General features: G+C 41.9%; 1 protein-coding gene across 1 annotated transcript; it reads left to right on the top strand.

The window, feature by feature from the left end:
- The first annotated feature begins 559 nt into the window (after positions 1-559).
- LOC126382831 (noelin-3-like) lies at positions 560-16,656 on the top strand. Its single transcript, XM_050032921.1, has 6 exons — positions 560-1,001; positions 4,066-4,209; positions 6,777-6,932; positions 9,474-9,693; positions 12,538-12,644; positions 15,576-16,656. Exons 1-6 carry the CDS (start codon positions 933-935, stop codon positions 16,251-16,253), a joined length of 1,374 nt encoding a protein of 457 aa, XP_049888878.1. The 5' UTR covers positions 560-932; the 3' UTR covers positions 16,254-16,656.
- The last annotated feature ends 5,178 nt before the right edge of the window (positions 16,657-21,834 follow it).

Raw genomic sequence — 21,834 nt, 5'->3', positions numbered from 1 at the left:
ATTTCATAATTCATCTGCCTCCTGGTTTGACAGCAGGCTGCTGCCAAAATATTAATATGAAGCCCTCCCAACAAAGCAGCAGCTGATTTAGATGTAGTCAATCAAAAATATTGGTTATCCCATAAATTGACTCAGAAAGTCCAAATTCTTATTACGTATTATATGATTTTGACTGACCATGAGTTTATTTATTTCATCACTCCTAGATATTTTTTTCTTGGCATTAATGGGCTGCCGTATAAAACCATTAGAGATGAACTAGGAAATGGTTTGGGCTCGTTTCTATTAAGTTAACTTTTAATTACACATTTTAAAGTAGTTCACTAAAATAAAACAATAATATTTCTTGCCATATAAAAGTCAATGTGTTGCGTGTTGCTGCCATAGCATCCTCTCGCGCTCTCTCTCCCTCCCCCTGTCTCTCCCTGTGCGCGTGCACTCGGGCACAAAAACGCAGCAGCAGCTCTGATCTCGCGCCTCCATCTCCCACTTTGTGCTGAATACAGCCAGCTGCAACTTTTGTCACCGCACAGCTGCCGGTGTTTCCTCCTCTCTCTCACACTCACACACACATACAACAAGCTGGATTCATTAAAAGTCGACAGAGGCAGCTGGATGATGTCATATCCGTGAAGCAGGGTCCCTGTAACCCAAACGCAGCTCGGATTTTTCGCTGCGTGCGTGCCCACAAACTTTTTCCCCTCTCTCGCAGTGACGAGATTTTCCTCCCCGCTGCCCACATGGCATGCGTAACGGGGACGAGTGGATGGATGTGCCCCCCTCCTCCCAAGGAAGCCTTGCTTTTCACCAGCGCGTAGTGGACGAGGTGGCGCGAGCCCACGGGCAGAAACTTGCGTGAGAATTGTTGTACCCGGTCGCGGCGGTGGTGGTAGGAGGTGGAGGAGGGACACATTGCTGAAGCAGCCGACAGAATGTGGTCGCTGTCCGTGGTCCTGAACCCGCTGCTGTTCCTGCTGCTGTTCGGATACTGCCCTTCAGTGGTGAGTTCACTGCCGTCACATTTCTCTCATACAGCAGCAAATAAACTTCGGCACGAGCCAAAAACCGCCATGTAATGCCCCTTTTTTAAAACTTCAGCAGACTGGGGGTGTATTTAATTAGGGTGGAGCATTGCACAATGCTTGGTGAGTGGCCAACAACACAGAAAATGACTCATTTCAGTTTTCAGGTTTTTTTTCTCTTGCATGTTTGGCTGCTTCTTTGCCATAGTCACAGTAGCCTGTACACACTCCAGCACTGGCAGGAATAAACATAAACATGCCAGATATGTTTTTTTTTTGGGGGGGGGGGGGGATAAAAATCAGCTGAAATAATAAAGACTGAATTTAAAGTGGTTGTAGAGGAAGAAGGCACCCTCACAGCACTCATGTTTATTGCCTACATCTACCACATAGCACTGATATTGATCCTGGAGTATTGCCAGGCATATAACTCACTTTTAAGGGAGAGTTCAATCATTGTGGAATAAATAAATAAATAAAACATATTGCTGCTGTGTGAATTATATCCAAATCCCCTCCCAGACTGAAGAAGCCGCACTAAACATCTCGATACAGGCACATTCTCCCTCTCCCCTCATACTTTAACTGAAATGATTCATTAATTCCTGCTGCAGTTTTCCCCTTCATGCCACCTTATTCTATGTTTTCAGGAGGGGGGGTGTGTATCCTGCCCGTTTTAGCTTTATGAAATGGGAATGCATTTGGGAGCATTATCACAAATTAGGAAGAGCAGCTTGCAGATCATCAAGCCATTTGGACAAGAACAATGGTCGATTAGGTTCATCCCACCCATGCAGAGTACAATCCCTGTGCCAGTGTCTTGATTGCAAAGCAGTGTCCTCACATACTACATCACCTTGCCATGATTGAAAGTGCCGTGCAGAATTAATGCTTCCCCCTCTTCGTTTCCCCCCCACCTCACAGAAACAGGAAACATTTACAGGATGCTCAAAAGCTGAATGGAGATCTGTCAGAAAGTCGAAAACGAACGGCAAAAACAAAGGAGGAACCAGCTGTCTGAATTATTTAATGAGAGAAAAACTCTTTGTGCAGAGTTGGAGAGTGCATCTGGCTTGGCTGAGCTACAGATTCATTTTAATATGAGGAAATGCGAGAGTGAGAAGAAGAAGGGGGGGGGGGATGTGCGTCACTCAAGAGACAGAAGAGAAAGAAAGGTTTTAACGGAGTGGTGAAACTGGCTTCTTTTTAGGAGCCTCTCAAAGCAAAGTAAGGGAAAGAAGAGCTGAGGGTGGGTTTTTTTCCCTCCCTCTTTTATTCCATTCAGCTATGATGCCATGATTAGACAGGCAGATTCCAGCTACAGTCACAGTGCACCATGGCATCCAGTAACTCTTAGACTGCTATGATGTACCACACATGACCTCCAGATATTCTACTGCGATATTTTTGCTGCTTCTCACTAAAGTTTAATTCCCTGAAATGCACATTAAGCATCACAGTTAAGGGCTGGCACATAATGTATTAAAATAAAAATAAAAAAGATTTTAAAAGTGAGATTACGATGCTTTTATCCAACGATCATATAATGACCAATTTAGCATCAGGGCATCTGTAAAATAAGCTTCAACTCCTGGTTCACAAACTATACCAGCAACCAATAGCAAGGGTGACAAAGATCGGGGCCTGCGGCGCTTTGATAATACCTGAAACAATTTTCTTGCAATCTGATAACCGCAACATAAGAAAGCTGTGCTGGGAGAAAGAATGAAAGCTCGGGAGATTGATAGCGCAGGAGGTATTTTTTATTTTATTTGCTGACCTAAAGATAAAAAAGTGAAAAGGAGACGTGGCTGAGGAGTCAGGTGTTAAAAACTATATTAGTGATAAAACGGCATAACACAGATTTCTGGATTTCAAAATAGAAAATTCAAGGTGTGATCGGCTATTTCGCTGTCAAAACACAGGACTTTTCTATGGCAGTGATATAGCAGAAAGGATATACCCACATTTCAGCTACAAAAGTCTCTCCAGAGGGTGAAAACGATGAGTCAAAGTCTGAGCTTTCTCCTCGCTGTGACGTCTTTGCCTGCTCAGAGGGGCCGTGATCTTTCATAGCTGGTTCCAAAGGCCCTTTAAACTGCTCAGGCTGACAGGTATAAGGATGAATGGCAGACGGAAAAGGATGCCTGCACTATGAAAACAGGGCACTCCTCTTTTTCTATCAACAAGCTTCAAAGGGCTGGCCAAAGTTCACATGTTTCACATGCTATTCTCCAGCCGGACTGAGTTTTAGGATGTAAAACAAAATCCAAATAATGGCTGGTTGTCTGCCAAAGCCACTGCAGACAAATTTACCATCTGCAGTCAAAAGGTTGTCAGTATTTGGCTGGAGGCTGGTGTTAATTTCCCATGCTGACATTAAACAGCAGTATTGTTCAAACACTGATGCTGTTTGTGTGTCTGGTAGCTATCAACTTTTCCAGCACTTCAGGACGCTTTGATCAATATTTGGAGGGGAACTTGTTTTTACTGTGTACACTCTGACATGAGTTGATGGTGCTGCATTAAAATATGCTGCATTGGCTTATGATGCATAACTTTATGTTCTTTGTAGCTTTATACTCTAGTGCTGTGGAGCATATTGGATATAATAAAGAGTGGGAAAAGCGCCCACAAATCAGGTTTATCTGCGTCTCCCAGCAGGACTTTCAGTTAAGGCCTAGTGAGAAGAAACAGAGGAATTTCCGCACTTGGGTTATTCATCAAGGCCAGGAAACACTATTTATTGTTGAAGAGGAAATTCTCCCGAGACCATATACTGTGGAGGAATATCGTAAAGCAAAAGCAATGTATTCTTTCAAAGCCCAGACTTTTTATAAGTCAGTGGAATTGGTTGGTGTTAAAGCGTTGGGCTGCATAAGGCAGAAGAATGGATGACCCGCAAGGAGAAAATAGGAAAACATAACAGCTGCGTGCCGCAATTTCACGATAGTGATATCATCGCTGTTGAATCTATTTAGTGTGCCTGCCTCTAGATGTGTGTGCTGTGTATTTACGACTGTGCCTGTGTTTCTGTATGCAGACCATCAGGCCAAAGGAGGGGTGGCAGGTGTACAGCTCAGCTCAGGATGCAGATGGGCGTTGTATCTGCACAGTGGTGGCACCTGAACAGAATCTGTGCTCCAGAGATGCCAAAGGCAGACAGCTCCGCCAGCTCCTGGAGAAGGTATGCACACACGAGCCGCACACGTTTCTGCTTATGAGACAGATACAGACTCTAACACACACACACACACATTTACTGTAAGCAACCAGCACACCTAAATTCATACAGACATGTCACATTGATTTCTATCGTTATTCATGCTTCTTTGTTGCCCTAATCCTCTGAGAGATTGCAACAGCCAGGTCCGTAACCCTATTTTCCACTCCTGCATATATTACATGGATGACATCAGCTGAATGGCTGCTTGAGAAGATGAGAACGCTCTCCATCCCACCTTAACAGAACTGGAGTGTTCCCGTTTTTTCGCAATAAACCATTCAAGACTATTGCTAATGCTTTGAGTATTATCAGGCTTTAAGCTGTTGATCAGGAGCATTATTTCTGTCAAAGTGGACTTCGAGTTTGTATAAATTAGTATAAATTTGTATAAAAAAACTACGACCATGACTTTTTATGTAAATTAAAGTATGGGTTTTGAATTAATCACACGAATGTAGCTCTGAATAAAACAGCCAACACTGAACTGCAGTCGAGACATGACTTTTGGAGAAATACCCCCCTGAGACCCTGCGTCCTTACATGAGGACATCACATTTTGGGTTTGCTGCAACTTATGCTTCATTCTGCTTAACCTAGACCTTTTGTCCTCATTCGTGGACACTTTTTTGTGCCATCTAGTGGTAGAAAAAGCACATACAAATACAATAATAGATGGAAAAACAAGATGGCAGCCAGCTCTACCTGAATACATTTTATGGTTGAAACTTGTTTATTTATGCTTAATAATGTTTGTAGTTTAATATCGCATACAAATTTGCAACAGTGAACAAGCTAAGACACTGTTAATTAGGAGGTATTTGAGGACATTGGGACCTTATTATCATCATGTCTGTGGACATTGGAACTATATTACTGCAGCGTTTCACACAGGCCAATTAGGTGTGACAGACTGTTCATAGAACAAGGAAAATTCGTACAGAGTTAAAAAATGAACAATGTTCAGGCATTTACATTAACTGTCCCCATATGAGGACATCATTCAGTTCAAAAACTACTTCCTGTTCAAAGACAATGCTTAGTTTTTTATACTTATCAGATCCTACTGCTCCCAAATAGCTAGGAGAGATCAAAACTGCATCAAACAAAAGCTCGGGTCCTAGGAGGATAGTGTGCAGGATTTAGTGGTATCTAGTGGTGAGGAGGTGAAACGTTTCCTGCGTGTCAAGCATGAATTCCCAGTTAGAATTCCTTCAATGTTCATTGTTGGGGAGGTTTTTACCGGGAGCCGAATAATTCGCAGAGGTCGCTTCCTCTCCAGAACAAACTGACCAGGTGATTAAAAGTGGTTTTTCTCCGATGCTGTTCAGTTTGTCATAGAAGGGCCACTGGCTCAGCACTTGCTAGTGCATGTTCAAATTATCTCTCTGGTGATTTATGACCCAGAAGTTTAGGAGATTTTTACCGAGTGCCGAATTATCCACAGAGGTCTCTTCCTCTCTAAAACTCACCAAGCCTGAAATTGAAACAAAAAAAACACTGAATAAAGCAGTTTCACCTTAAAAATTATTTTTTTCTATGCTGTTGGGCTCGTCGCAGAGGAGCTTCTAACTATGGTGGCTGGCGCAAAAACTTGTCGACGAGGGCTCACTCCCTATTTAGATAAAAACAGCTCATTCTAAGGTAACAAAAACACAATGATTCTTATTTTTAGGTGGTTATACACTAAAGAAAACACACTTATTATATTGTATAACCTTTCTGCCAGTGTATTCCCCTCAATCCTACACACTGGACCTTTAATTCAATTTTTCCATCCCATGACAGCCGTGATTTAATGCAACATCTACAAACAAACAAATAGCACGGCACCAGAGTCACTTTCCTCAATTAGTATGCCATATAAGGAAACATTGCTCTAGCCTACATTTTAATGTTGTATGCCAAAGGGTGTTCTCTGTCATTCACTAGGGCCTTTGACACTAATGTACTAAGCCGCCTCAGGCTTCAGTGAGGCCATTTTAGGATCCCTTTACCAGAGCCAGAAAAGTATGCATAACACAATGTAGGAGTGTTGTGCCACTTTGCGGCCGATGTGCTTCAATAATGCTGGTTGGTTACAAGTAGAGCCAAAGAGACAAGAGAGAAAGGACCGTGTTTCTTCTTGTTCACATGCCCCATAAACCCAGTGCACTTTTGTTAAACCAGAGAGATGCTGTAATGTTTGTGTCAAATATCTGCTCTGACATATGTTATCAAATGTGGGAGATTCAATAGTTTTTCCATAACATGTAAAAAACAGGCAATTATAACTCATAAAGTGAAATATATGTTTACAAACTGAGAGAAAATAGAAAGCAGCCATGTCACAGTTCCGTGTCCACGTATTCAACGCTCTATTCAGCTCACACATGGATGGTTAAAAGACAATCTCGTTGGAGGTCAAAATGTTGATTTGTTCTTTGGGAAGTTAGAGTATGGCAGGCTACTGAACAGCTGAACATGGAGGACATTTTAATCTTGGCGGTGGACGGAAAAATCAATGCGCTGTTTTCATTCTTTTTCAAAAGGTGCAGAACATGTCGCAGTCAATTGAGGTGCTGAACCTGCGGACGCAGAGGGACTTTCAGTATATCATGAGGATGGAGAGCCAGATCAAAGGACTGCGGTCAAAGTTTCGACAGCTCGAATCGGACAGGAAGACGCTCGTCAACAAAAACTTTCAGGTATATTTTCTGTTTGATGTTTAACTTTGTGAGAAGCATCACAGGAGAGGCGGTGAAAGGATCTCCTCTAAAGGAACCTGAGAAGCATCTGAATAGATAAACTTTTATTCCTGACGAGATCAATACCAGTCTACCACTGCCCGGCGAAGGACAATGTGGTCTTAAAAAGCTAGACAAGCTGTGAAGGAAGCATCCAGCATGGATTCTTAAAACTCTTTTATCAGTGAGAGTGACAGGATGGCTACATGAAACACTTCCATTTTACATTTATTTAACCCTTAAGAAATAGAAAGCAGGCAAAGAATATTGTTCTTCCTGCAGCAGCGATCAAGTACAATACTCATCCTTCGGTTGTTAAGTGTAGTTTTGACATAGAGAGACTCTGTTACGATGTTTTATACATGCTGCTGCCTCTTCTTGTAAATCTCTACACCACAGAGTAAAAACAGTTATTGGCAGTGGTGTAAGGTCACTAACTACATTTACTCAACTACCATACTATACTGTACTTTTACTTAACTACATTTTGCAAGCCATGTTGGACATTTTACTCCACTACAGCAAATTTGGCATTAGTCAAAATATATTATTAGGTACACCTATCGAACTGCTCATTAAAGCAAATAGCTAATCAGCCAATCACGTGGCAGCAACTCAATGCATTTAGGTATTTCAACATGGTCAAGACGACCTGCTGCAGTTCAAACCGAGCATCAGAATGGGGAAGAAAGGTGATTTAAGTGACTTTGAATGTGGCATGGTTGTTGGTGCCAGACGGGCTGGTCTGTTACGGGCTGATCACGCACAACCATCTCTAGGGTTGGTCCAAAAATGCCTTGTTGATGCCAGAGGTCAGAGGAGAATGTCCAGTCTGGTTCAAGATGATAGAAAGGCAACAGTAACTCAAATACGCACTAGTTACGACCAAAGTCTGCAGAAGACCATCTCTGAATGAGCAACAAGTCAAACCTTGAAGCAGATGGGCTACAGCAGCAGAAGACCACACCAGGTGCCACTCCTGTCAGCTAACAACAGGAAACTGAGGCTACAGTTCACACAGGCTCACCAAAACTGGACAATAGAAGATTGGAAAAACGTTGCCTGGTCTGATGAGTCTGGATTTCTGCTGCCACATTCAGATGGTAGGGTCAGAATTTGGTGTAAACAACATGAAAGCATGGATCCATCCTGCCTTGTATCAACGGTTCAGGCTGCTGGTGGTGGTGTAATGGTGTGGGGGATATTTTCTTGGCACACTTTGGGCCCCTTAGTACCAACTGAGCATGGTTTAAACACCACAGCCTACCTGAGTATTGTTGCTGACCATGTCCATCCCTTTATGACCACAGTGTGCCCATCTTCTGATGGCTACTTCCAGCAGGATAACGCACCATGTCACAAAGCTCAAATCATCTCAAACTGGTTTCTTGATGAGTTCACTGTACTCCAATGGCCTCCACTGCCACCAGATCTCAATCCAACAGAGCACCTTTGGGATGTGGTGGAACGGGAGATTTTCACATCATGGATGTGCAGCAGCTATGTGATGCTATCATGTCAATATGGACCAAAATCTCTGAGGAATGCTTCCAGCACCTTGTTGAATCTATGCCACAAAGAATTAAGGCAGTTCTGAAGGCAAAAGTGGGTCCAACACTTAACTAGCAAGGTGCAATTAAGTGGCCTGTGAATGTATGTCAACTTATGAATTACTGTATGATGTATTATTACGTATTAAGCTACCTGGCAGTATATTAAGTAGTTAAATGAGCCCCCCCTTACCAGCTACACCATCAGTGATGCTTACACATGCATCAATAATTACAATACAGTGATGAAATAAATGTATTCTGAAATTGGCCATTCTGCAAAATTACTACATTTCCTTTGGTACTTTTAAATATATTTTGATGCCAATACTTATTTTCCTGCAGTTGAATGCCAGACTTGCAAGACTATTTCCATGATACTGCTGTTTAAAAGGTCTTAGTGTTTCTCCTACCACTGGTTACTGATACAGATGGGCAATACATCAAGTTTTAACTCTGACACCAAGTAATAAAAAGGCAGGCATTGCTAATATTGATACTTCTCTTGGATCAGAGCTTTGTATTTTCACAGAAGAGAGAGGACTTCCGTATAATATGACATTGTATAATTGACGCTGACATTACATAACAATAATAGGTGCAATTACTATGATTTTTACTATTATCATCGATCAGTGAAATTCATTTACTAGGGCTTTTCCCTCCTCATTGCTCTTACATTTTCTTTATTATGATGAACTGTTGATACAATCTCTCCTGCAAATATTTATTTTTATTTTTTTACATTGTTATGCCAGATATCTAAATTATACTGTTCTGTTTCAAACAACAATGCTTTGTAATAATCAATTAGTAAGTTACCTTAGTTTAAGAAGTTGAACCTTGTCCCATTAACGCCCCTGAGACAGCTGCACTGGAGACAAACTGAACCTGTCTTTCCAGACTGATTGAGATTTGTTTTTGCAGCTGTGTATTTTTTGGTGTTTTCCAGGAGCTAAAGGGGAAGATGGAGTCCCTGCAGCCGCTGATCCCTGTCCTGGAGCAGTACAAGACAGACGCCAAGCTCATCTCCCAGTTCAAAGAGGAGATCAGGAACCTGTCTGGCGTGCTGATGGGCATCCAGGAGGAAATGGGAGCCTACGACTACGAGGAGCTGCAACGTAGGGTCCTAAACCTGGAAAATCGGCTCCGCAACTGCATGAGCAAACTCAGTAAGTCCATTGTAGAAAAAGTAGATTCAAGCATGGTGACCCCAGATTATCTGATGGTCAAGGGATCACAGACACAGTTCTGTCAGCAGATTGGCATTTCAAATACAGAGCAGGGGACAGTAGAGCTGCAACTGGAGGCAGAAATATTGCTGAGCATATGTTATGTATTTGGAAAAACAATGCATTATTTTCATATTTTGAGGAAGCAATTGGTAACACTTTATGTTAACTGATAGAGTGGTCAGTATAATCAGTGGAATGATACCTATGTGGTTGGATTTGCACATTAACAGTAAAGTCACTTAAACAGTATCTTGTGGTTTAACTCATCTTTACCTCAAAGAACAATTTTCCGAGCTGGAGGTAAAAGGTGGCAGCATCATGAAGCTTTGTACTCTGACTGGTAATTTAAAAAGTGCAGCTGACGCTTCTATAAAATCATAATTGTTAAGGTCGTGCAACCCGTTCTCATTTGCAGACGCTTTGTCATGCCCCTCAGCATCTCCAAGTGACGCACAGGGCAGCCTTTAGCATATTTATGTAAAGCACAGCTGAAACACACTGTAACACACAGTTAATGTTGTGAAACTGTTACAGGTAAATTTAGGCAATACAACTACATTGCTCAAAAAAATTAAGGAAACACTTAAATCGCATATCAGATTTTGATGAAAGAATTATTCAAGCTGAAAATCTTTACTGATGTTCACTGTGTAGTACAATATGACGTAACAATGGTCAATGAAAACCAAAATCATCACCCCACTGAGGGCTGGATTCAAAATTACACCTAAAATCAAAGTAAAAAATTGAAATCACAGGCTAATCCAACTTGTGTGAATTTTATCATGGCAACTGCCTTTATGCAACCCCGACGTCTCAGCATGCTCCTGATGAGTCGAATGATGTCCTGGGGGATCTCCTACCAGACCTGGATCAGGAGATCACTGAGCTCCTGGACAGTCTGTGGCGATACTTGGCAGCATCGGATGCACTAATACATAACATCCCATAGGTGCTCTATTGGATTTAGGTCAGGGGACTGAGAGGGCCAGTCAGTGGCATCAATGCCTTCAGCATCCAGGAACTGCTCACACACTCTGGCCACCACACAGCTGTCAGGGTACCTTTACCTATGACATGGATGTCTGTGAGATCCTCCAAGGATATGCCTCACCAGACCAAAACTGACCCATCGCCAAACCGGTCATGCTGTGTGATATTACAGGCAGCATAACGGTCACCACGGCGTCTCCAGACTCTCACATCTGTCACATGTGCTCAGTGTGAACCCGCTCTTATCTGTGAAGAGAACGGGGCGCCAAAGGCAGACCTGCCAGTTTTGGTTTTCTCTGGCGAATGCCAATCGAGGTGCATGGTGCTGGGCTGTGAGCACAGGTCCCACTGGAGGATGTTGGGCCCTCATGCCACCCTCATGCCACCCTCATGGAGTCTGTTTCTGACAGTTTGGTCTGAAACATGCACACCACTAGCCTGCTGGAGGTCATTTTGTAGGGCTCTGGCAGTGTTCCTCCTGTTCCAGATACCGGTCCTGCTGCTGGGTTGATGCCCCTTCTACGACCCTGTCCAGCTCTCCTTGTGTAACAGCCGGTCTCCTGGTATCTGCTCCATGCTCTTGAGACTGTGCTCGGAGACACAGCAAACCTTCTTGCGACCACACATATGGATGTGCCATCCTAGACGAGCTGGACCATTAAGTGTTCCCTTAATTTCTTTGAGCAGTGTACTTGGTTGGGTTAAAAAAAGAAAGGATCATGTTTTGGGTTAAAATAAGTATGTTTGTCACATAAATTCATCATGTGAGTGACATCAGTGTGCAAAGAACGTACGTAAATTGCATAACATTAACATGGTCTCCTGGATGAAAGTTTGGTTTTGTTTGACCCGTCCACCTCCCCTTCCTCACACCCTACACTCTCTCAGTATTTATACCATGTCAGTTGCTCTCAGCCTTGGATGGATTTACATTGGACTTCTAAATTCCAGGCCGTCTCATAAAGATGCCAAAGGGCCAATATCACACACCGAGGGGCATGACAAAGCGGCTGTATTTGACACCCTGGGAGCGAGAACAGGCTGGTTTATCATATATCTATCTTTTTTATTCTAAATCCGTCTGGTTCCTTTCTGCCATTTGCAGTGTTGGCACTGAAACTGTGTTTGCTCCACCCATTGATGTTGAACTCGACTAAGTCTGCCTCCAGAGTAGCTCTGCCTCTGATGAAGGTTTGCATAACTAAACTCCAATTTGCCAACTGCTATGTTATCAACACTGATGGAGCCTGTCAAAGTGTCAACGTGAATAGCTAACATGTGAATGCTAATGGGATATGGCTGGAAATCTGCCTGAGCCCGAGATGATCACTTAAGCATTCATTGTGCATGAGACTTTGATTGATTAGGTAAAATAGCAGTTAAATACTTAATAGAGAACTGGAAAGCTTGCGTGCAAGTGATAGCCTACTGTCATTTGGTACAATTAAAGTGTCTGGCAAGATGAATTAAGTGCAGCTACTTCAAATATTACACCATGTGGGATAAATGGTCACAAAGCTCAGACACATATGAGGTTATACTAGTTCTACTGTGGCAGTTCCTCTGTTTATCATCTTCCCCTCTACAGTAGCAGAGAAATGCAAGTGACAGTGTCCAGTTGCTGAGTGCAAACAGCCCAGATCTAGATTTTTGTTTATCCATTAGCCACAGATCGAAGCAGTCCAACACTTTGAGATGTATTCCAGTACAACCATCACAACACTGGCTATGGTTTTATCATGTGGAGCTGGTGCTTTATATGACCAGAGCTGTGTGATGTGTTCTCAGCATGTGGCAAGCTAATGAAGATCACTGGGCCTCTGACTGTGAAAACTTCAGGGACCAGATTTGGAGCCTGGATGACCGACCCACAGGCATCTCCCAAAAACAACAGGGTAAGCCGAGCTAATGTTCTTTGCGGTGTGTTACAAGCCTTTGAAGCAACGCAGGGCAGTTTAATAATTTACATACAACAGCTTCCCTCCTGTTGTTCAGGGGGGAGAGATGTTGTTGAATTACAGCATCATAGTCACTGAAACTTATAATTTAACTGCTAAGAAAGTCATAAAACTTGATGTTGCTAGCTGGATATTTTGTTTGGACATCCTTTTGTATAAATGTGAAGGATAACTCAACGCTCACTCAAAACACTTCATTCCCTAATGTGTTTTAGCGCAAGGCTTTCATTAGCATGTTTAAAAGAATCGGTAAAAGCCCGGCCTTTACATCCACCTCAAGATGGCTGACGCTTTATCAATTATCCAGTGAGCTCGAGGCACATTAATGGGCAGCTTTTGAAAGATGCTGCACTGTCAACACAACAATTTTAAAATAAAAGTACACTGCAGACTTAATTAAAACCACCACGCAAACAGTCGTAGAATAGAGTAATGAAAAGAGAAAGGAGAGCATTGCCTTTTAAAGTTTTATGTAAAAAAACAACTTTTGTTCACATTTTGTGTAACTTGCCAAACTGCATTCTGAGTACCCTTGAGGCTTAAGCTAACATGTCAATGCTTTTCCCTCCTTATGCACATTTGTGAAGCCAGTTTTTTGAATACAAAAAGAATGCTGAAGCAGTGTGTTCATGCTTGTAAAATCCAAGGTCACAAAAGAAAAAGCCTTTATTTCATCTCCTGTGACATTATATACATTGTGCTCAATCTAAGTTAAGGCGTTTAATATAACTTTTCTCTTTGCTTTGAACATTCTTAGTAAACTTTTTGTATCTATCTCACTAACTCTAACTAGCAGTCTTATTCTTGATTCCTTCCCTTTGAGGGCACTTTGCTACATGTCTTGGCTGTTAGAACCATCAGCCGTCATTTGGACGCCATCATTAGGACACCTAGTGGTCTCACAATATGAGACTGTGAAAGAGCTGTGATTGTTAGTGATCACTCCACTGATGGAAGGTTGAGACAGACCCAAGTCATTACTGCTGTACCGTTGCATTTTTCCAGTTGCTGGATATCTTAGTCAGGGTTCCCGCAGATTCTTGAAAAGTCTTTAAAGACTAGAGCTGCCTCCGACTAAGAATTTCCCTAGTCGACCAACAGACGTCATTTAGGACCATTAGTCGACTAGTCATCCACATGTTTACGATATTAATTTGATTATTAAATGATATATTTTGGGCGGGGCAACACAATGGTTTGAGTTGAAGTTGTGAGAAAGAATAGTATCAGTAACATTGTTAACACTGTGCTACATTACAGAGAAATACAAAACCGTACTAATGAACCTTCATTAATATAGGCCTATATTTTATCTACAAGTGCACGTCACACACTGAGCGAGCCGCCTGTTAATGACGCTGTGGGCTAATGGGCATGTAGCTACTTACATGTTTCAGATGACACATCATGTTTGTAGTCGACCAATGAAGATGAGTTTACATATCACCTTGGGTTCGTCCTTCACCTTCTCAAAATGATCCCACACTTTGGATTTCCTGCCCGACATGTTATTAACTAGCCTGTGGAATAACCGCAGGTACCAGCCCTGGAAATTAGGGGGCGTACACATGCCGTGTCTTTAACTGCCAGGAAACGCGAGGTCAGATGCTGGGTGCTACTCTTGTGCCTTTTTTGTGTCAGCTTTCATGAGCTCAGCCGCAGGTTGCGTCTGAAGTTGCTAAGCAACCTTAACAAGCATCATATAGTCTATTTATCTGAAATCCTAAGTGCAGAGCTGATCATCTTCCAGCAGCTCTTTATAAATGTGTAGGCCTATCATATATAAATCATCAGATATAAAGCACTGACTATTTATAGAAGAAGGGAAAGATACCTGTCGGTTGGTTTGTAACGTGACTCCTGCCTGACTGCTGAGCGTGGCCTCTTCCTGTGTCTGTCCTCTCAAATTAAATTCCCACATGGTCCAGTCAAACAGGTTTTTGATTTATTTTCACTTTTTTTTCTGCGACTAAGCAACTACTGAAATCTTGTTGGCTAATGCCTTTCTGGTCAACTATTAGGGGCAGTCCTATAAAAGACAGTGAATTCACAATTCTTGAAATAAAGCTTTAATTGATATTAAAATGTCTTGAGTCAATCTTTCAAAAGTCTTAAAAATGCAAAGACATGGGATGTTATTTTTTTTCTGATGGTGCTTTTTAAATCTCAAATTTCCCTCCACAATCTAATCTTGAGTGCTTGAGTGAATGAGTGCTACTTCATTAACTTACTGTCATTCAGCATTTGGAGAATATTTCTTTTACCTCTTCATCTTTCCACCATTTTCTCCTCAGCTCAAAAAACTCTCAAGGCTCTTAAAAAGTCCTCTTACCTACTCCTAACAGTTTTCACAATAGCTTCCAAGGCTTAGGAGCACTCCTGAGAGTTAGGATCATTTGTGATTAACTTTTACCTTTACCAGGATCTAGTCTCAACTGTGAAGGGAAATTGTTATAAAGACATAATAGTTCTATTTATTGTCATAGAGCGACTCTTTGTACTGTGAAGCTTTATGAATACAGGCCTGGCCCACTACCAGTCTGACCTCATCAATACTAAAAAATAAATAAATGAATGAATAAAAGTCTATTATTGAACGTTTGGCCTCCAACAAATGTCTGGCTGCTGGGTCTTTATATATCCCCTTTTATGGAGCTCATGTGCTCTGTAATCCTTTTTTAAAAGAAAGCCTCATTTTCTACACTTTTTTTATGGACATGTTAACATGTAAATGCATTTTTGTATTTTACAGGTGATTATAATTTAACCTACGACTGAATGAGTGAAGATATTTTGTTTCTTGTACAGCTGGCACAGTTTCTTGTAACTAAACATCACAGGAACATTGTCTGTGTTATTTGTCCTCAGGTCTGGTACATGGACAGCTACACTAACAACAAGATAGTAAAAGAATATAAATCCATCACTGACTTTGTGGCAGGAGTTGAGTCGAGGACCTACAACCTGCCTTTCAAATGGGCCGGAACCGACCACGTGGTGTACAACGGCTCTCTTTACTACAACAAGATGCAGAGCAACATCATCGTGAGGTACAGTTTCGAGACGGGCCGCGTGGTCACCCAGAGGGCTCTGGAGTCGGCGGGCTTCCACAACGTGTACCCCTACACCTGGGGAGGCTTCTCCGACATCGACCTGATGGCGGACGAGCTGGGCCTGTGGGCCGTGTACGCGACCAACCAGAACGCTGGAAACATCGTCATCAGCCAGCTGAACCCGGACACGCTCCAGATCCTCAGCACATGGAACACAGAGTACTCAAAGAGGAATGCCGGCGAGTCTTTTATGATCTGTGGGACGCTCTACATCACTAACTCCCACCTGACCGGCGCCAAGGTATACTATGCTTACTCCACTAAAACCTCCACATACGAGTACACAGACATTCCTTTTCATAACCAGTACTTCCACATGTCTATGTTGGACTACAACGCCAGGGATCGCGCCCTCTACGGCTGGAACAACGGCCACCAGGTCCTGTTCAATGTTACACTTTTCCACATCATTAAAACTGAGGACGACTCTTAAGCAGAGGGACATCCATACACATAAAAGAAGTTATGGAAAACATGGATGTTTGCACCTGAATGTTCCTATAAATGCCATAGACTGTATGATAAAGATAGACGACATGATAGCTCCCCCAAAATGAAGCCAAAACATCTCGATCACCCCCTGGTGGCTGGCTGCAGTAGAAGTCATAAACCTTGCCCCCTCTATGTTAGCAGATGGAAAATGGGCCAAACTAAAATCTTATGCCTGGTTCACACTACACGATATCAGCCCGATTATAGCCCGACGCAGCTTCATACAGTGTCGGCTCGGATCGTGAACAAGTGTCGTATGCGATAATCCATTGTTTTATCTCATGTAGTGTGTCATAGAGGACGACAACTGACGCCACACCTGGGACGCCTCACAACGTCCCGACACTAAGTCTAGCATGTCGACTTGACCTGCCGTGGACAACTGCATGTCAACAACACCGCAAACTTTTTGATATTTCCTCAAGGGACTAGCCTACCACACAAAGTAAAAAGAGGAAAATGATGGCGTCAAACAGCAGAGGCACCTTAGCAGCCTGGTGAGTACTGCCAGTAGCATATGGCTAGCAAACAATGTTATTTCTTCACAATGGAGACGGATATAAAGGAATAAAAGGCTACCAGCTTCATTTGAAACAGACTACATTGTAAACGGGCTTTTATTTATTATTCCCTCTGTATTTTTATACTTTCTTTTTATCCGCTCCCATTTGCCTTGATAAAGTTAATGCATCGCGCCGTCATTTCAAACTCAACACTTTCTGCATCTGTTTCATAATAAAATCCCCTCATAACTTTGGCTGAGAGAATCCCTTCATTTTCTAAAAACTAAAAAAGCTTTTATTGTGAAACATTTGCAGGAACTTATTGTGGAGGATTCAGTGACTTGCACAGTTTGCATCCGGTACTTAAAATGTAGCTCCTGCCATCTGGTGGCGTTTTATATGTCACTACTACAACATTTCAGCTGGCACATGAACAGCCACAGTGACTGAAATAATAGTACTACTAATAAAAATAGGACAAGATAACCCGATGACATCACACACTTCCAGGGACGATTGATGTGGACCATCGTGTAGTCTGTCATGTCCGTCGGCCAAGTCATGACAGGATATGTCCCCACAATCGTCTAATCTGACATAGTGACCATCGGAACAGACAAAAATATCGTGTAGTGTGAACCCGGAATTAAAGTACACTTCAAACATATTTTTCTGAAAGATGGTTTCTATTATTTTATAAAGTTGTTATCACGCTGATGTTCAAATGTTCATTTATCTGATACGTTTGGTTTTAATTTGTTAATTGATGCTATTAAAAGGTTATTAAAGGGAGGTTTGAAGTCATGACTGAGAGCTGTGTGTGCCAATCAGTGTGCTGGTGATCAATGGTGCTGCTTGGAATTGGTCAGACAGATAAATGGGCAAGAACTTGATACCGCAGAGAAAGCAGACTGTTTTCAAATGACATCAACAGCACCAGATGGCAGCGGCCATAACTGGGATACTTTGGCTTCATTTTTGTACAGTGGGAGTAAGTGGAGATGCATCTTTATGTGCAGTCTATGATAAATGTATTTATTTATTTATTTATTTATTTATGTATTCATCATTTCCCTGATTACTTTGGGCACTTTATACAAATGTATTTACCGACATCTTGCTATTTTCCTGTTTTCATATAAAAGTTAATTAAGTTATTGAAGAGTTAAGATAATCTCCAAGTGCCAACATGACACTCTCTCTATAAAAATAAAGGACTGCACAAAGTTTAAACACATTTGGTGCATTTCGAAATATACAAGTAACACATCTTCAACTAAATAATGGCACTCTAAATGAACTTTCTGTAATATCTGCAGGTCCTTTTTTTCTCCAAAATGAAAGCTTTTTTCCCCCAAATGAAGTCCTCATATTTATAATGGTCTTCTCATTCAGTGTTGCATTTATTCATGCCCCCCTGATTTATTCATATTTTGACTGTGTTCACTAATTGTTCGTTTTGTTTCCATTCTCTCCTTGCCATTTATTCATCATCATCTCCTAATTTATTCCTGCCTTTCACTGCCTCCATTTAGCTTTCAATTTATCTTTGTACTTTTCCTTTCTAAGGGGTTTTTTTTGTACATGACCTTGTACAAGACATGGAGAAATGTGGGGAACCATAATGCACCTGTATAGTTATTGTACTTGGCTTTTTGTGTCTATGAAGATTCTCAGTCATCCAGGTCATAGGATGTCTTGGAGTACTATGTCAAAGCACTTGAGCAAACAGCATGTCTGATTGCCTTTGACTTAGTATTTTAAGATACAAGCTTTTTTGTAACTTCAGCAACAGTTTGTATGCCTTATTCAGTGCAGTGCGTTCTGTAAGGATAACAGCTCTCGTGCATGAATGTTGGCTATCCTAATACCATTTTTACTGTAACTGTATAGTTGTGTATTTTGTATCTGCACAACATCCCATTCTCCTCCTCTCTAGCTATATTAATGGTAAGCAAAACATTTATACAGACAGCAGTAGATTACTTTAATAAGCATTCATTTGTGTAAATAAGAAGTTACATAACCAAAATAAAAGTATTGTTTTCATTAAGTCAGTCTTCTGTGTTTTGTGTTCTCAGAATAACAGCTTGGTAAATCTGTTCTAGAGGCTCTTTTGCAACCAAACCGAAACAGTGAAATGCCTCAACACAGAGCACTGCATTATAATTTAATGTGACGTCTCTTTAAATTATAGAGCTCGGTGCTTTTCTGCCAAAAACGTTATTTCATTGTCCTCTAAAGGGACACAGTGACTGAGGTTTATTCTGCCGTACTCGGCTGTAACACTTTGTCAGAGCTTTTATCATATTAAGTGATATTTGCTGTCTACCTGGTTAATATCAGGCAGTGTGAAGTGATATAAAAGTGGTAGTATTACAATATAAAAAATATATTGTTACAAATAAAGGTGTGCATTCACAATTTTACCTAGAGTAAAAACACAAAATGATTGCATCAAATTATACTTAAAGTAACAAAAGTACTCATTAAACAGAATAGCCCGTTTCAGAATAAAGTATATGATTGGATTATAAATATTAATGCATTAATGTGTACATCACTTAAATGTTGCAGCTGGTTAAGTTGGGGCTATTTAAAATTACTTTATATACTGCTGTGTTACTTCCTCTTGCAAATAATTCTTATTATATAGATATAATAAGTATATAGATATAGATATATAGATAGATATAATAATACATCACAATCTATTTGTTGATCATATACCCACCTACCTGCCTGTCTACCTGCCTACCTACCTACCTACCTGCCTGCCTAACTACCTACCTGCCCACCTACCTACCTAATTTCCTGCCCAGTGCCTACCTACCTACCTGCCTATCTACCTCCCTACCTACCTCTTTACCTACCTTCCTACCCACCTACCTGCCTATCTGCCTGCCTACCAACCTACCTACCCCACTACCTACCTGCCTGCCTGCCTGCCTACCTACCTACCTACCTACCTGCCTACCTACCTACCTGCCTACCTACCTACCTGCCTACCAACCTACTTACCTGCTTACCTACCTGCCTACCTACCTACTTACCTGCTTACCTACCTTCCTACCCACCTACCTACCCGCCTAACTACCTACCTACCTGCCTGTCTACCTTCCTACCCACCTGCCTACCTACCTGCCTGTCTACCTTCCTACTCACCTACCTACCTACCCACCTGCCTACGTAACCACCTACCTACCTACCTACCTACCTACCTACCTACCTACCCACCCACCCGCCTGCCTGCCTATCTACCTCCCTACCTACCTGCCTACCTACCTGCCTGTCTACCTTCCTACCCACCAACCTGCCTACCTGCTTACCTACCTTCCTACCCACCCACCTACCTACCTACCTGCTTACGTACCTGCTTGTCTACCTTCCTACCCACCAACCTACCTACCTGCCCACCTACCTACCTACCTGTCTACCTACCTTCCTACCCACCTACCTGCCTACCTACCCACCAACCCACCTGCCTACCTACCCACCCATCCGTCACCTACCTGCCTACATTCCTGCCTAGTGCCTACCTACCTACCCCACTACCTACCTGCCTATCTGCCTGCCTACCTACCTACCTACCTACCCCACTACCTGCCTGCCTACCAACCTACCTACCTGCTTACCTACCTGCCTACCTACCTGCCTGTCTACCTTCCTACCCACCCAGCTACCTATCTGCCTGTCTACCTTCCTACTCACCTACTCACCTACCTACCTACCTACCTACCTACCTACCTACCTACCCACCCATCTACCTGCCTACCTACCTTCCTATCCATCTACCTATCTATCTATGTATTACAATTTTCCTTCAGCGGTTGAGAGTAACTTAAAAAGTGATGTGATATTCTTTGTTTTTTATTGTGCTTTTTATTGTTTTTGGTATTTTATATGTAAATTATACTCAGTTAAAGTCCTGTATTTTTTTATTTGTTTCATAATTTTGAATGCCCCTGCAGAGATGAATCAAGTGCTAGTATGATAATTACATAGGACAGAAAGAAAAAAAATCATTGTTTTATTCCTCTTTTTCCTCAATAAATAGAAAATCATGAGATGGCTGCAAATTTATATAACAGACATAATAAATCCACTCGCTAACGGGATCATTAACCGCCAGCAGCCAGGTCAAAAAATAAAAGCTACACTTTTAATTGGCAGCCTTGTGAATAAAACCCAACAAGAAACATGTTTCCCACTCGATTCCAGAAATGATCGAGTCAAACAACAGTACGTGCTGCGGAGACAAGTGAAATTATCTCACGCCTTATCTCGTTTAATCTGTTCCAAAATAAACATGACAAGTAATGTAGGATAAGAGGATAGAGAGACAAGAAGTGGATAAGAAATCTGTGGTGAACAATGAGGCTCTCAAATACCATTTTGTAGAGAAACTGAAATCCAAGAATAGAAGTTCATTATGAACAAACACAGTTCTCCAGCAACCAGATTTGACAAGCATTCTGCTAAGGTTAATGAGAGAGGCAGTTCTTTTTACCCAGAAAAACATTTGCAAGTTTCCACGAAATTGAATGTAGCAGCGAGTCCTAAAATAAATCTTTGCTCCCAAGACTGTAATTTTGTGAGAGATGTCTTGAGGCAAGTGTAGTGGCAAAGTAACATACTGACTAATGTAAAGAGTAACTGAAATCTCGTGTGTTGATCACAGGATTTAACTGCTCAGTACAGACTAAAGCTTAACGGCTTGTTGAGAGTCACTTTCTGCGGTCTGTTGGCTCATTAGGGAGCCTTTCTGTGGGGAAGAGGTGTGATTACACGGTGGGTGTCATGACCTTTTTTAGCCATCCACTGGCAGCTGCGTGCCCAAAGGTAACTGTCAACATTACCAAGTGTCCCTGCACTACGCACACATACAGTACACAGATGTATGCACGCGAAAACACACCTATATGGACACACTGATTTCCACCCAACACCCACAGCTCGATCTCCGACAGAGCCGTGGGTGGGTCAGATCAATGCAGGTCAGCTGGACAGGAAGCATCT

Source organism: Epinephelus moara, chromosome 21 (assembly GCF_006386435.1).
Source record: "Epinephelus moara isolate mb chromosome 21, YSFRI_EMoa_1.0, whole genome shotgun sequence".
NCBI classification, from domain to species: domain Eukaryota; kingdom Metazoa; phylum Chordata; class Actinopteri; order Perciformes; family Serranidae; genus Epinephelus; species Epinephelus moara.
The sequence above is the reverse complement of the archived record's forward strand: the minus strand, read 5'-3'. Positions and strand labels throughout refer to the sequence as shown.